The sequence below is a fragment of the Oenanthe melanoleuca genome, chromosome 26 (assembly GCF_029582105.1).
Source record: "Oenanthe melanoleuca isolate GR-GAL-2019-014 chromosome 26, OMel1.0, whole genome shotgun sequence".
Classification (NCBI taxonomy): domain Eukaryota; kingdom Metazoa; phylum Chordata; class Aves; order Passeriformes; family Muscicapidae; genus Oenanthe; species Oenanthe melanoleuca.
This window is the reverse complement of record NC_079359.1, coordinates 2,277,650-2,289,840: the sequence shown is the minus strand read 5'-3', so window position 1 is coordinate 2,289,840 and position 12,191 is coordinate 2,277,650. Positions and strand designations below refer to the sequence as shown.

Here is a 12,191-nt window from a genome sequence, read left to right as displayed (position 1 = left end):
ATCCCATCAGTCCCACTCCCCCTGCCCCTTTTCCATGGATATTTGATATTTTCCCAGGGAAATCCCATCAGTCCCACTCCCCTGCCCCTTTTCCATGGATATTTGATATTTTCCCGGGGAAATTCGGGGAAATCCCATCAGTCCCACTCCCCCTGCCCCTTTTCCATGGATATTTGATATTTTCCCGGGGAAATTCGGGGAAATCCCATCAGTCCCACTCCCCTTGTCCCTTTTCCATGGATATTTGATATTTTCCGGGGAAATTCGGGGAAATCCCATCAGTCCCACTCCCCCTGCCCCTTTTCCATGGATATTTGATATTTTCCCAGGGAAATCCCATCAGTCCCACTCTCCCTGCCCCTTTTCCATGGACATTTGATATTTTTTCCCGGGGAAATTCGGGAACTCCTCGGGAAAACTCGGTGCCATTCCCGCCGCAGCCACTAGACGGCAATTCCCGCCTGGATTTTGGCTGGAAAACCATCCGGAGAAAAGGAGAGAAAAAACTTCGGGGCTCCTTCCGCTCCCGGGACGCGCTGGCTGCAGCTACTGGAAGGGTTTTATTGATGGGTTTGGGGTTTACAGTTCATGCTGGTGAAATTATGGGATTTTTGGGTTTTTTTTAAACGTTTTTTGCATGCAGGAAGAACGCGGAGGGTCCGGGTGACCCCCAAAGCTCAGCTGCTCCTTCTCTCCTCAAACTCAGCCGGAGTTGGGGAATTTGGGGTTTTTAGGGGGTTCCAAGGTGGTTCTGTGGTTCTTTTTGGGGTTTTAATTGGGATATCCCGGGGGGCTGGGATTGATTTTCCCCGTCCTGCCCTGATCCAGGGGTTTGGGGGGAAGATTTGGGATCCCTCCACATCCCTCTGACCCCAGGGTGGGTTTCTCTCCTTTAGGGTTTCTCTCCTTTAGGGTTTTTCTCCTTTAGGGTTTCTCTCCTTTAGGGTTTCTCTCCTTTAGGGTTTTTTCTCCTTTAGGGTTTCTCTCCTTTAGGTTTTTTATCCTTTAGGGTTTCTCTCCTTTAGGATTTTTCTCCTTTAGGGTTTTCCCCCTTTAGGGTTTTTCTCCTTTAGGGTTTCTCTCCCTTAGGATTTTTCTCCTTTAGGGTTTTTCCCCTTTAGGGTTTTTCTCCTTTAGGATTTCTCACCCTGAATTCTGGAGCAAGTTGATGGAAAAGGGAGAAAAATGAAGGGAAATGATGGATTTGCTCTTCCTCATCCCAAACTGAGGAATCCTCCAGCTTGGAGACCTTTAACCCTTTCACTCCTGCAGCTCCCAACCCCTTGGATGATCCTTCCGGGGATTGCTGGCCCGGATCTGATTTTGGGATGGGTTTTGGGGTCGGGATTGGAATTGGGTGGGATGAGCCCCATCCCTGCTGTGCCCCAATCCGGGACAGGAGGTGACAGCGAGCACAACACTTTGTGGGACGGGGGCTCAGAGAGCGACCAGAGCTGAGATCTGCCTGGAAAAAAAATTTAAAAAAAATAGGAAAATTTCGGGAAAACCGGAAAATCGCGCTGCTGCGAAGCCGAGGCGGATGGAAAAGCGGGGATGAGGGAATCCCTGGGAACGGGGGACACAAGTCCTGAGGGTGGCGGGCGGGCTCAGATCTCGATGACCGTGGCCCGGCGCAGGCACAGCGGCGCGTCCGGGGGCACCGCGTTCCGCTTGATCTCGTTGCCGTCGAGCCGCAGCACCTGGAGGCGCGAGTAGTTCATGACATCCACCACGGAGCAGAAACTGCTGATGGAGAACTCTGCGGGGCAGAGGAGATGAAGATAAAACCCCCACAGTTTTCCTCCAAGGGCTGGGTTTTAGCGGGGAACGCTCCGTGGGAGGAAAAAAAATGGGAGCTGCCCAAATTGGCTGATTTATCCTGAGGGTTCGGGCTCAGCCCCTCGAGCTAAAAGGATTCCTGGTGGGAATCAGGGGCAGGAGGGTTTGGGAACTTCCCTCGGAGGGTGGAGTCGGATGGAAAACATCGCTTTCCGTCCGGATTTTCCATCGGGATTTGCCTTCCCAGCCTCTTTTTGGAGGCTGTCTGTGCTGCAGCCTCCATCCCCTGACCCCCCTGGCCACCGTGGGAGCGTGTCCAGGGCCAGGGATGTCGCTGTCCCCATCCCAGCCGCCCCCTCTCCGCTCCTCCAGCGCCAGGCAGGGAAATTCCAGCCCAGTTTGGAAGGGGGAGATGGAACAAACTCCAAAATACATTGATTTTTGTTTTTTTTTGTTTTTTTGTTTTTTTTTTTTTTTCGGTGCAGGATTTGAGCCTAGAGGGCAGCAGAGCTCCAGGCCGGGCTGCTGCTGGAAGAGGCAGCGGGATGCTGGGGGAGCCACGCTGGGATTTGGGGGGCTGCACCCCCAGAGGGACCCTCGGTGGGGCGGAGGGGGCGCGACCGTGGTCGGGATGCTCCGAAGGGGCGCTCGAGGAGCGCCCCCGGCTCTGGGGGTGCTGTGAAGGTCGGCGGGAGCCGCAGAGGAGGAGGAGGAGGGGGAGGAGGAGCCGGCGGGGGCTCCGCGCTGTTTGCGGGCAGACGGCGGCAGCTCCGGCTTGGGAAAGCAAACACCGGGGAATCTGTTCCCGTGTCTGCGCTGCTGGCGCTGCGGGCTCTGTGCTTTCCCTGCAACAGCTGATGGCTGCACTGACACCCTCCTGTTCCCATTCCATCCCCATTCCCCGTCTTAATTCCCATTCCCACTCCTGTTCCCATTCCCATTCCTGTTCCTATTCCCATTCCTGTTCCTATTCCCATTACCGTTACCGTTACAATCCCCATCCCCATTCCCTGTCCCAATTCTCATTCTCATTCCTATTCCCATTCCCATTCCCTTTCCTGTTCCTGTTCCTGTTCCTATTCCCATTACTGTTACAATCCCCATCCCATCCCATCCCATCCCATCCCATCCCATCCCATCCCATCCCATCCCATCCCATCCCATCCCAATCCCATCCCTGCCCTCAGTTCCCAGCAGGTGAGGGCGGGATTTTTTTTCCTGTTTTTTTTTGTTTTCCCCGGAGTTTTTGCTCGGGGTTTATTTTCCCAGCCCGTTTTTATAAATAGCAGCCCCGGAACAATCTGTTCCCTTTATTTATTTGTGTGTGCAGGGGAGGGAGCGCCGGGGCTGGCGGGAGATCGGGATCGGAGCTCGGGGAGCTCCAGAGAGGGACAAAGCTGCGGGCTGGGACACTCGGGGGGCTCTGGGGACACGGGTGGGGCTGGGGAGGGGACAGAGGGGCACTGAGAGTGTCCCTGTCCCCTGTGGTGGCATTAGAGAATGTCCCTGTCCCCTGTGCTGGCACTGGGAGTGTCCCTGTCCCCTGTGCTGACCCTGTCCCCTGTGCTGGCACTGCCCAAGTTGTTTCGTGTCCCCAGCGTGATTTTGGGGACCCCCCAGCTCTGCCCCCAGCTCCGCCCCCTCCTGACCCCACAGACCCTCCCCAGCTGCTTCATCCCCTGCTTGCCGCCCTCTCCACCCCCAGGGGATGCTCAGGCTCCCCAGAACCCCCAAAATCCCCTGCAGGGATCCACAGGTGCCCTGTGAGCGCAGCTCCCACCCCTGCCTTGCTCAGAAATCCTCACAACCCCCAAACCCCCGACCCCATCAGCACCCCATACTCACAAACCCCAAATCCCTGCTACAACCCCCACCCCACCACTACCCCATGGCTTTCCCTTTCACCTCTGCCTTGCTCAGAAATCCTCACAAACCCTAAATCCCTGCTCCAACCACTACCCCATACTCACAAACCCCAAATCCCTGCTGCAACCTCAACCCCATCACCACCTCATGGCTCACAAACCCCAAATTCCTGCTCCAGCCCCTGCCCCATCACCACCCCATGGCTTTCCCAACCCCGGCCCCCCTTCCTTGTTCAGAAATCCTCACAAACCCCAAATCCCAGCTCCATGGCTCCACCTTCCCCCACCCCATGGCTTTCCCAACCCCATCCCCATTTTTTTTCTCAGAAATCCTCAGGAACCCCAAACCCCTGCTCTAACCCCCACCCCATACTCACAAACCCCAAACCCCAGCTCCAGTCCCCACCCCATACTCACAAACCCCAAATCCCAGCTCCAGTCCCCACCCCATACTCACAAACCCCAAATCCCGTCCCACCCCACACTCACAAACCCCAAACCCCAGCTCTAACCCCCACCCCATACTCACAAACCCCAAATCCCAGCTCCAGTCCCCACCCCACACTCACAAACCCCAAATCCCAGCTCCAGTCCCCACCCCATACTCACAAACCCCAAACCCCAGCTCCAGTCCCCACCCCACACTCACAAACCCCAAATCCCAGCTCCAGTCCCCACCCCATACTCACAAACCCCAAACCCCAGCTCCAGTCCCCACCCCACACTCACAAACCCCAAATCCCTGCTCCAGTCCCCACCCCATACTCACAAACCCCAAATCCCGTCCCACCCCATACTCACAAACCCCAAATCCCAGCTCTAACCCCCACCCCACACTCACAAACCCCAAATCCCAGCTCCAGTCCCCACCCCATACTCACAAACCCCAAACCCCAGCTCCAGTCCCCACCCCATACTCACAAACCCCAAATCCCAGCTCTAACCCCCACCCCATACTCACAAACCCCAAACCCCAGCTCCAGTCCCCACCCCATACTCACAAACCCCAAATCCCGTCCCACCCCACACTCACAAACCCCAAACCCCTGCTCTAACCCCCACCCCACACTCACAAACCCCAAACCCCTGCTCTAACCCCCACCCCCATACTCACAAACCCCAAATCCCAGCTCCAGTCCCCACCCCATACTCACAAACCCCAAACCCCAGCTCCAGTCCCCACCCCATACTCACAAACCCCAAATCCCAGCTCTAACCCCCACCCCATACTCACAAACCCCAAATCCCAGCTCCAGTCCCCACCCCATACTCACAAACCCCAAATCCCTGATCCAGTCCCCACCCCATACTCACAAACCCCAAATCCCGTCCCACCCCACACTCACAAACCCCAAATCCCACCCAGCCCACCCACCGTTGATCTGGTTCCCCTGCAGGTACAGGTTCTCCAGGTTGGTGTTGACCCGCGGGATTTTCTGCAGCCGGTTGTAGGACAGGTCGAGCTCCAGGATGCTGCTGCTGTTGAAGGTGTTGCTGGAGAGCCCTTGGTTGGTCAGGCTGTTGTGGGACATCCTGACGTACAACAGCCGGGGCGACACCTGGAAATAATGGTCGGGGACGGCGTTGATGTAGTTGTACTCCAGGTAGAGCTGCTCCAGCGAGGCCGGCAGCCCGTCGGGAACCCTCCTGAGGTTGTTGTAGCTCAGATCGGCCAGGATCAGCGAGCTGAGCCCCTTGAGGGACGCTCCCATCTCGAAGATGAAGTTGTGGCTGAGGTAGAGCGCCGTGAGGTTCTCCAGCCCCTCCAGCGCGTTGGGAGGCACCTTGGAGATGTGGTTGTAGGAGAGGTGCAGCTCCCGCAGCGAGCGCGGCAGCGGGCTGGGCAGCCGCGTCAGGTTGTTGTTGTTCATGTAGAGCCTCTCCAAGCGCCGCAGCTTCCCAAAAACCCTCTTCCCCATCCTCTCGCTGCCGATCTGGTTGTTGTGCAGCGCCAGCCACTCCAGCTCGGTGGCGTTGTCGAAAGCTCCCTCCTGGATGGAGGCGATGAGATTATTCTGGAAATAAACGTATTTCATCCGCGAGGGCACGAAGGGCAGGTAGCGCAGGTTGCGGGTGTCGCAGTACATGGCCGAGGAGAAGTTGGGGGGACAGTCACACTCCTGGGGACACCTCCAGGGCGCGGCTTGCTGCGGCTCGGGCTCGGGCTCGGGCTCGCTGTCGGTGGCCGAGGGGTAGGAGTAGGCGTAGGCTGGGCTCTCCTCCTCGTAGTAGGGCACGTAGTTGTAGGACGAGGCGCGGGACTGCCGCAGGTAGTACTGCAGCCACGCCAGGTCCTCCTCCTCGTTGTACTGGCCCCGGCAGCAGCCGCAGAGCGCGGCCAGCAGCAGCAGCACGGTGGTGGCCCAAGGCATGGCGCTGGAGGGACCTGGGGGCGGCAGAAAGGGGAGGGAGGATGAGCTGGGGAAGGAGGAGAGCAGGGAATCCAGCCCAGAAATCCCCGGCTGTGGGCGCTTCTGCTGCGCGGGGTTATTGGGTCTTCCTCCTCGTCACCGTGGAGGAAACTCCAGCCCGGTGGAGATTGGGAAAAAAACCGGTGGAGATTTGGGAAAAACACCCATCCCGGTGGAGATTTGGGGGGAAACTCCATCCCTGGTGGAGATTTGGGAAAAAACCGGTGGAGGTTTGGGAAAAACACCCATCCCAGTGGAGATTTGGGAAAAACCGGTGGAGATTTGGGGAAAAGTGGTGAAGATTTGGGAAAAATCTCCATCCCAGTGGAGATTTGGGGGGAAACTCCATCTCTGGTGGAGATTTGGGAAAAACGGTGGAGATTTGGGAAACACCTTTGGAGATTTGGGAAAAACACCCATCCCAGTGGAAATTTGGGAAAAATTTTGGGAGAGGAGGGAATCCAGCCCAGAAATCCCCGGCTGTGGGCGCTTCTGCTGTGTGGGGTTATTGGATCTTCCTCCTCGTCACCGTGGAGGAAGCTCCAGCCCGGTGGAGATTTGGGAAAAAAACCGGTGGAGGTTTGGGAAAAACACCCATCCTAGTGGAGATTTGGGAAAAACCGGTGGAGGTTTGGGGAAAACACCCATCCCAATGGAGATTTGGGGAAAAACACTAGAGATTTGGGGAAAACTGGTGAAGATTTGGGAAAAATCTCCATCCCAGTGGAGATTTGGGGGGAAACTCCATCCCTGGTGGAGATTTGGGAAAAACCAGTGGAGGCTTGGGGAAAACTGGTGAAGATTTGGGAAAAACTTCCATCCCTGGTGGAGATTTGGGAAAAAACTTTGGAGATTTGGGAAAGGCCTCCATCTCTGGTGGAGATTTGGGAAAATCCAGTGGAGACTTGGGGAAAACTGGTGAAGATTTGGGAAAAATCTCCATCCCAGTGGAAATTTGGGGGGAACCTCCATCCCTGGTGGAGATTTGGGAAAAAACTTTGGAGGTTTGGGAAAGGCCTCCATCCCAGTGGAGATTTGGGGGGAGCCTCCATCTCTGGTGGAGATTTGGGAAAAAACGGTGGAGATTTGGGGAAAACTGGTGAAGATTTGGGAAAAACTTCCATCCCAGTGGAGATTTGGGGGGAATCTTTTGTCTTCAGTGGAGATTTGGGAGAAACCAGTGGAGATTTGGGAAAAACCTCCATCCCAGTGGAAATCTGGGGAGAACCTCCATCCCAGCAGAGATTTGGGAGAGAATTCCTTCCCCAATGGAAATTTGGGAGGAACCTTCATCCTCAATGGAGATTTGGGGGAAGCCAGTGGAGATTTGGAAGAAAATTCCATCCCAGTGGGGATTTGTGAGAAACCAGTGGAGATTTGGGGGGAACCTCCATTCCAGTGGAAATTTGGGAGAACCCACAGGAGATTTGGGAAAAATCTCCATCCCAATGGAAATCTGGGAGAAACCAGAGGAGATTTGGGATAAATCTCCATCCCAATGGAAATTTGAAAGAAACCAGAGGAGATTTGGGATAAATCTCCATCCCAGTGGAAATCTGGGAGAAACCAGAGGAGATTTGGGAAAAACCTCCATCCCAGTAGAGGTTTGGGGGAAACCAGTGGAGGTTTGGGAAAAATCTCCATCCCAGTGGAAATCTGGGAGAAACCAGAGGAGATTTGGGAAAAACCTCCATCCCAATGGAAATTTGAAAGAAACCAGAGGAGATTTGGGAGGAATCTCCATCCCAGTGGAAATTTGAGAGAAACCAGAGGAGATTTGGGAGGAATCTCCATCCCAGTGGAAATTTGGGAGAAACCTCCACCCCACTGGAGATTTGCTTGTGAGATCCTGATTTCTGACAAATTCCATTCCCATTTTTCCCTCTGCTGCACCCTGGGGACGTGGGGGTCTGTGTGAGGTCACACCAGGTGGCTCTGCATGGGAGGGAGGAGAAGGAATTTGAATTCTCTGGCTGAGAGGAGATTTTGGGAACTCCAGGAGTTTTTTTTGTTTTTTTTTTTGAAGGAGCTGGAGGTGCCTTTTGAAGGAGCTATTTATGCTCCTCTCTCTGGTGACAGCAATCTCTGTGGGTTTCATCCAGCTCTCCCTTCCCCCACAAAAAAACTCAGGATGCAGATCCTGGTAAACAAATCCTGATTTTTTTTTGGAGCTGAAACCTCTAAAAAAAAAAAAGTGTGAGCAGGGAGAGGAGACATCTCCTGCTGCATCCAGAGCGGGGAATGAGGCAAACCCTGTGGCCAGGTGGGTGAATTCCAGCTCTGGAATCATCCTGGGATAAATGAGTGCACTGCAGCCAGGCAGTTTGAAATCCCTCCAGGAATTTGGCTGCTGGGAGTGAGGAGAGGATCCTACGTGGCTGGGATGGTGTCACTGCCAGTTCTGCTCTGTGGCCTCGTTTTGCCGTGCCAGGGGTGGCCCTGAGGTCACCTGGTGGTGTCCCCAACCCCACCCTGTCCTGCCACCCTGGCATGGCAAAAAGAGGGGTTGAGCTGGTTTGGCAAAGCCTGGATTTTGGATTTTTTTTTATTTTATTTTATTTTATTTTATTTTATTTTTTTGCTGTTTCCTGCTCTGTGTGCTCGGGGTGGGGTTGTGAGGGATGCTGAGTGCCACGGGGAGCTTGGCAGGGGCAGAGGGGTTCCTGCTCCTCCTCCTGCTCCTCCTGCTGCTGCTCCAGGGCTCTGTGCCTGCCCTCACACCACAGCCTGCAGCTTCTCTTGGCAGCCCCTTCTCGGGGCCTCCTTTGGGGCAAAACCCCATCCCTGGGGGGAAAACCCATCCTGGGGGGAAAAAAACCCATCCTGGGGGGAAAAAAACCCATCCTGGGGGGAAAAAAAAACATCCATGGGGGAAAAATTCCATTCCTGGGGGGGAAAATCTCATCCATGGGGAAAAAAATCCCATCCTGGGGGGAAAAAAACCCATCCTGGGGGGAAAAAAACCATCCATGGGGGAAAAATCCCATTCCTGGGGGAAAAACCCATCCTTGGGGGCAAAAAACCCATCCCTGGGGGGAAAAACCCATCCCTGGGGGGAAAATTCCATCCCTGGGGATAAAAATCCCATCCCTGGGGGGAAAAATCCCATCCCTGGGGGGAAAATCCCATTCCTGGGGGAATAAAAACCATCCTTGGGGGAAAAAAACCCATCTATGGGGGAAAAATCCCATCCCTGGGGGAAAAACCCATCCTTGGGGGGAAAAAAAACCCATCCATGGGGGGAAAATCCCATCCCTGGGGGGAAAATCCCATCCTTGGGAGGAAAACCCATCCTTGGGGGTAAAAATCACATCCCTGGGGGGAAAAACCCATCCATGGAGGAAGAAACCCATCCTTGGGGGGAAAAAAATCACATCCATGGAGGAAAAAACCCCATCAAAAACCCCATCCTTGGGGGCAGAAATCTCATTCCCGGGGGAAAACCTCATCTGTGGGGTGGGGAGGGGAATCCCCATCCTTGGGGTGAAAAACCCATCCCTGGGGGTAAAACCTCATCCTTAAGGGAAAAACTCCATCACTGGGGGGCAAAAATCCCATTCCTGGGGGAAAACATCTCTGGGGGTAAAACCTCATCCTTGGAGGGAAAAAAATCCCATTCCTGGGGGAAAAAACTCCATTCCTGGGGGAAAAACCCCATCCCTGGAGGAAATTCCCTCTTGTGCCAGGGGGTCAGCTCCTCATCCCAAGGATTTGGGGTGAGGATTGTGGGGTCGTCCATGGGGTCAGGGCGGTGCTGCTGTGCTGGGCATGGGACCAGTGCCCAGTTCCCAACTGGGATGGGATTTATGGGATGGGATGGGATCCATGAGATGGAATTTATGGGAATTTATGGGATCCATGGGATGGGATTTATGGGGCTTATATGGGATTTATGGGATGGATGGACATTGGGGAAGGTGTCCAGATCCCAGATAAGTGGGCATGGAGTTGGCAGAGGGGCAGGAGGGGAGATGGGATGGGATGGGATGGGATGGGATGGGATGGGATGGGATGGGATGGGATGGGATGGGATGGGATGGGATGGGATGGGATGGGATGGGATGGGATGGGAGAGGAGCAGCAGGAAAAGAGGGAAGGGAGAAGAACATCAGGAAAAGTGGGTGGGAAGGGAGATGGGCACAGGGAGAAGTGGGTGGGAAAGGAGATGGGCACAGGGAGAAGTGGGCAGGAGAGGGAAGCGCCTCCCTGGCATCTCCCTCTCTCCAGCTGTGCCACCCCTGCCGTGACCGGGAAACCAAAATAAAATTAAAAAAAACCCCAAATAATTACAATAACGACAAAAACCCCTCTCCGGGGAGCGGGGACTCACCGAGGCGCGCTCCTGCTGTGCTGCTCGGGGCTGTGCCGTGGCACCGGCAGCATGGGCGGGTGCCGCTCCCGAGCCGCAGCGCCGCTGCCCGCCCCAGATCCCGGAGCAAATATTGATTGTTCTGCCAGGGATTTTGGGGAGTGACCTCCGCGCCGCGGCTTTGCAGGAGAGACTGGAGAGCCCCTGGTGCTGCCTGGTTATAAATAACCTGCGATTTCTTTCCTCCCTCTCTCTCTCTCTCTGTCTTTTCTCTCCCTGGCACTTCGCAGGCTCGCTCTGCTGAACGATTTAGCGGGATCGCGATGTTGTTTTTCTGTGTTTCTCATCAGGGAGGCCGGATTAGGGAATATCAGGTTTTGGAGGTGCTGAGGATGGGATTTTTTTTTTGGGGAAAACAAGGAATTAACCTGAATTTTTCACTCGCAGTCGGCCCTGCTCTGAGGGCTCCCCAGGAAGCCTCAGTTTGTGCAGTGCTGCCGTTAAATATTTGGGATAAACATTTCCATGGACGATAAGGAGGCAGCATCCAAAGTAAATAAATTCCCTAAAAAAGGGGCCACTGTGACAGCGGGAATTTGTCTTCGGGTTTGGCAGAGCGGGGATGCCAAGCTGGCATTTCTGCAGGCTGGGAAAATCCACGTGGGGCTGGGGGTTCATCCATCCCGGATTTGGGGTCTCATCCATCCCATGGGACTGGGGGGGTCTCATCCCTGGGATTTGGGGTCTCTTCCGTCCCCTGGGATTTGGGGTCTCATCCATCACCCCAGATTTGGGATCTCATCCATCCCCTCTCCCGGGATTTGGGGTCTCATCCATCCCCCTCCCCGGATTTGGGGTCTCATCCATTCCGTGGGATTTGGGATCTCATCCATCCCGTGGGATTTGGGATCTCATCCATCCCGTGGGATTTGGGGTCTCGTCCATCCCATGGGACTGGGAGGTCTCATCCCTGGGATTTGGGGTCTCATCCATCGCCCAGGATTTGGGGTCTCATCCATCCCCTCTCCCGGGATTTGGGGTCTCATCCATCCCGTGGGATTTGGGATCTCATCTATTCCGTGGGATTTGGGGTCTCATCTATTCCGTGGGATTTGGGGTCTCATCCATCGCCCAGGATTTGGGGTCTCATACATGTCCTGGGATTTGGGGTCTCATCCATCGCCCTCTCCTGGGATTTGAGATCTCATCCGTCCCATGGAATTTGGGGTCTCATCCATCCCCCCCCTCCCCTGAGATTTGGGGTCTCACCCATCCCCTGGGATTTAGGGACTCGTCCATCCCCCAGGATTTGGGGTCTCATCCATCCCACCAATACTCAGCCAGGGTGGAAATGGGGGACAAGGACAAGGACAAGGACAAGGACAAGGACAAGGACAAGGAGCGTGTCCTGAGGGTGACCCATGGTTGGGAAGAGATTTTGGGGCTCATCCCTGTGGCCCAGGGGGGTCCTGCAGAGCTGTCACAGCCCGGCAGGAAAGGGAAGGAAAGGAAAAGGAAAAAGGAAAAAGGAAAAAGGAAAAAGGAAAAAGGAAAAGGAAAAGGAAAAGGAAAAGGAAAGGAAAGGAAAGGAAAGGAAAGGAAAGGAAAGGAAAGGAAAGGAAAGGAAAGGAAAGGAAAGGAAAGGAAAGGAAAGGAAAGGAAAGGAAAGGAAAGGAAAGGAAAGGAAAGGAAAGGAAAGGAAAGGAAAAAGAAAAGAAAAGAAAAGAAAAGAAAAGAAAAGAAAAGAAAAGAAAAGAAAAGAAAAGAAAAGAAAAGAAAAGGAAAAAGGAGGAGCCCTGAGCGTCCCTTGCCCAGCTCCAGCCGCTC

General features: G+C 54.6%; 1 protein-coding gene across 1 annotated transcript; it reads right to left on the bottom strand.

Annotated features, from left to right (window-relative positions):
- Window positions 1-541: 541 nt before the first annotated feature.
- FMOD (fibromodulin) lies at window positions 542-10,813 on the bottom strand. Its single transcript, XM_056511543.1, has 3 exons — window positions 10,386-10,813; window positions 5,020-6,030; window positions 542-1,759 (listed from the first exon to the last, which is right to left on the bottom strand). The coding sequence occupies exons 2-3, from the start codon at window positions 6,014-6,016 to the stop codon at window positions 1,608-1,610; spliced, it is 1,149 nt and encodes a 382-aa protein (XP_056367518.1). The 5' UTR covers window positions 6,017-6,030; window positions 10,386-10,813; the 3' UTR covers window positions 542-1,607.
- Window positions 10,814-12,191: the final 1,378 nt, after the last annotated feature.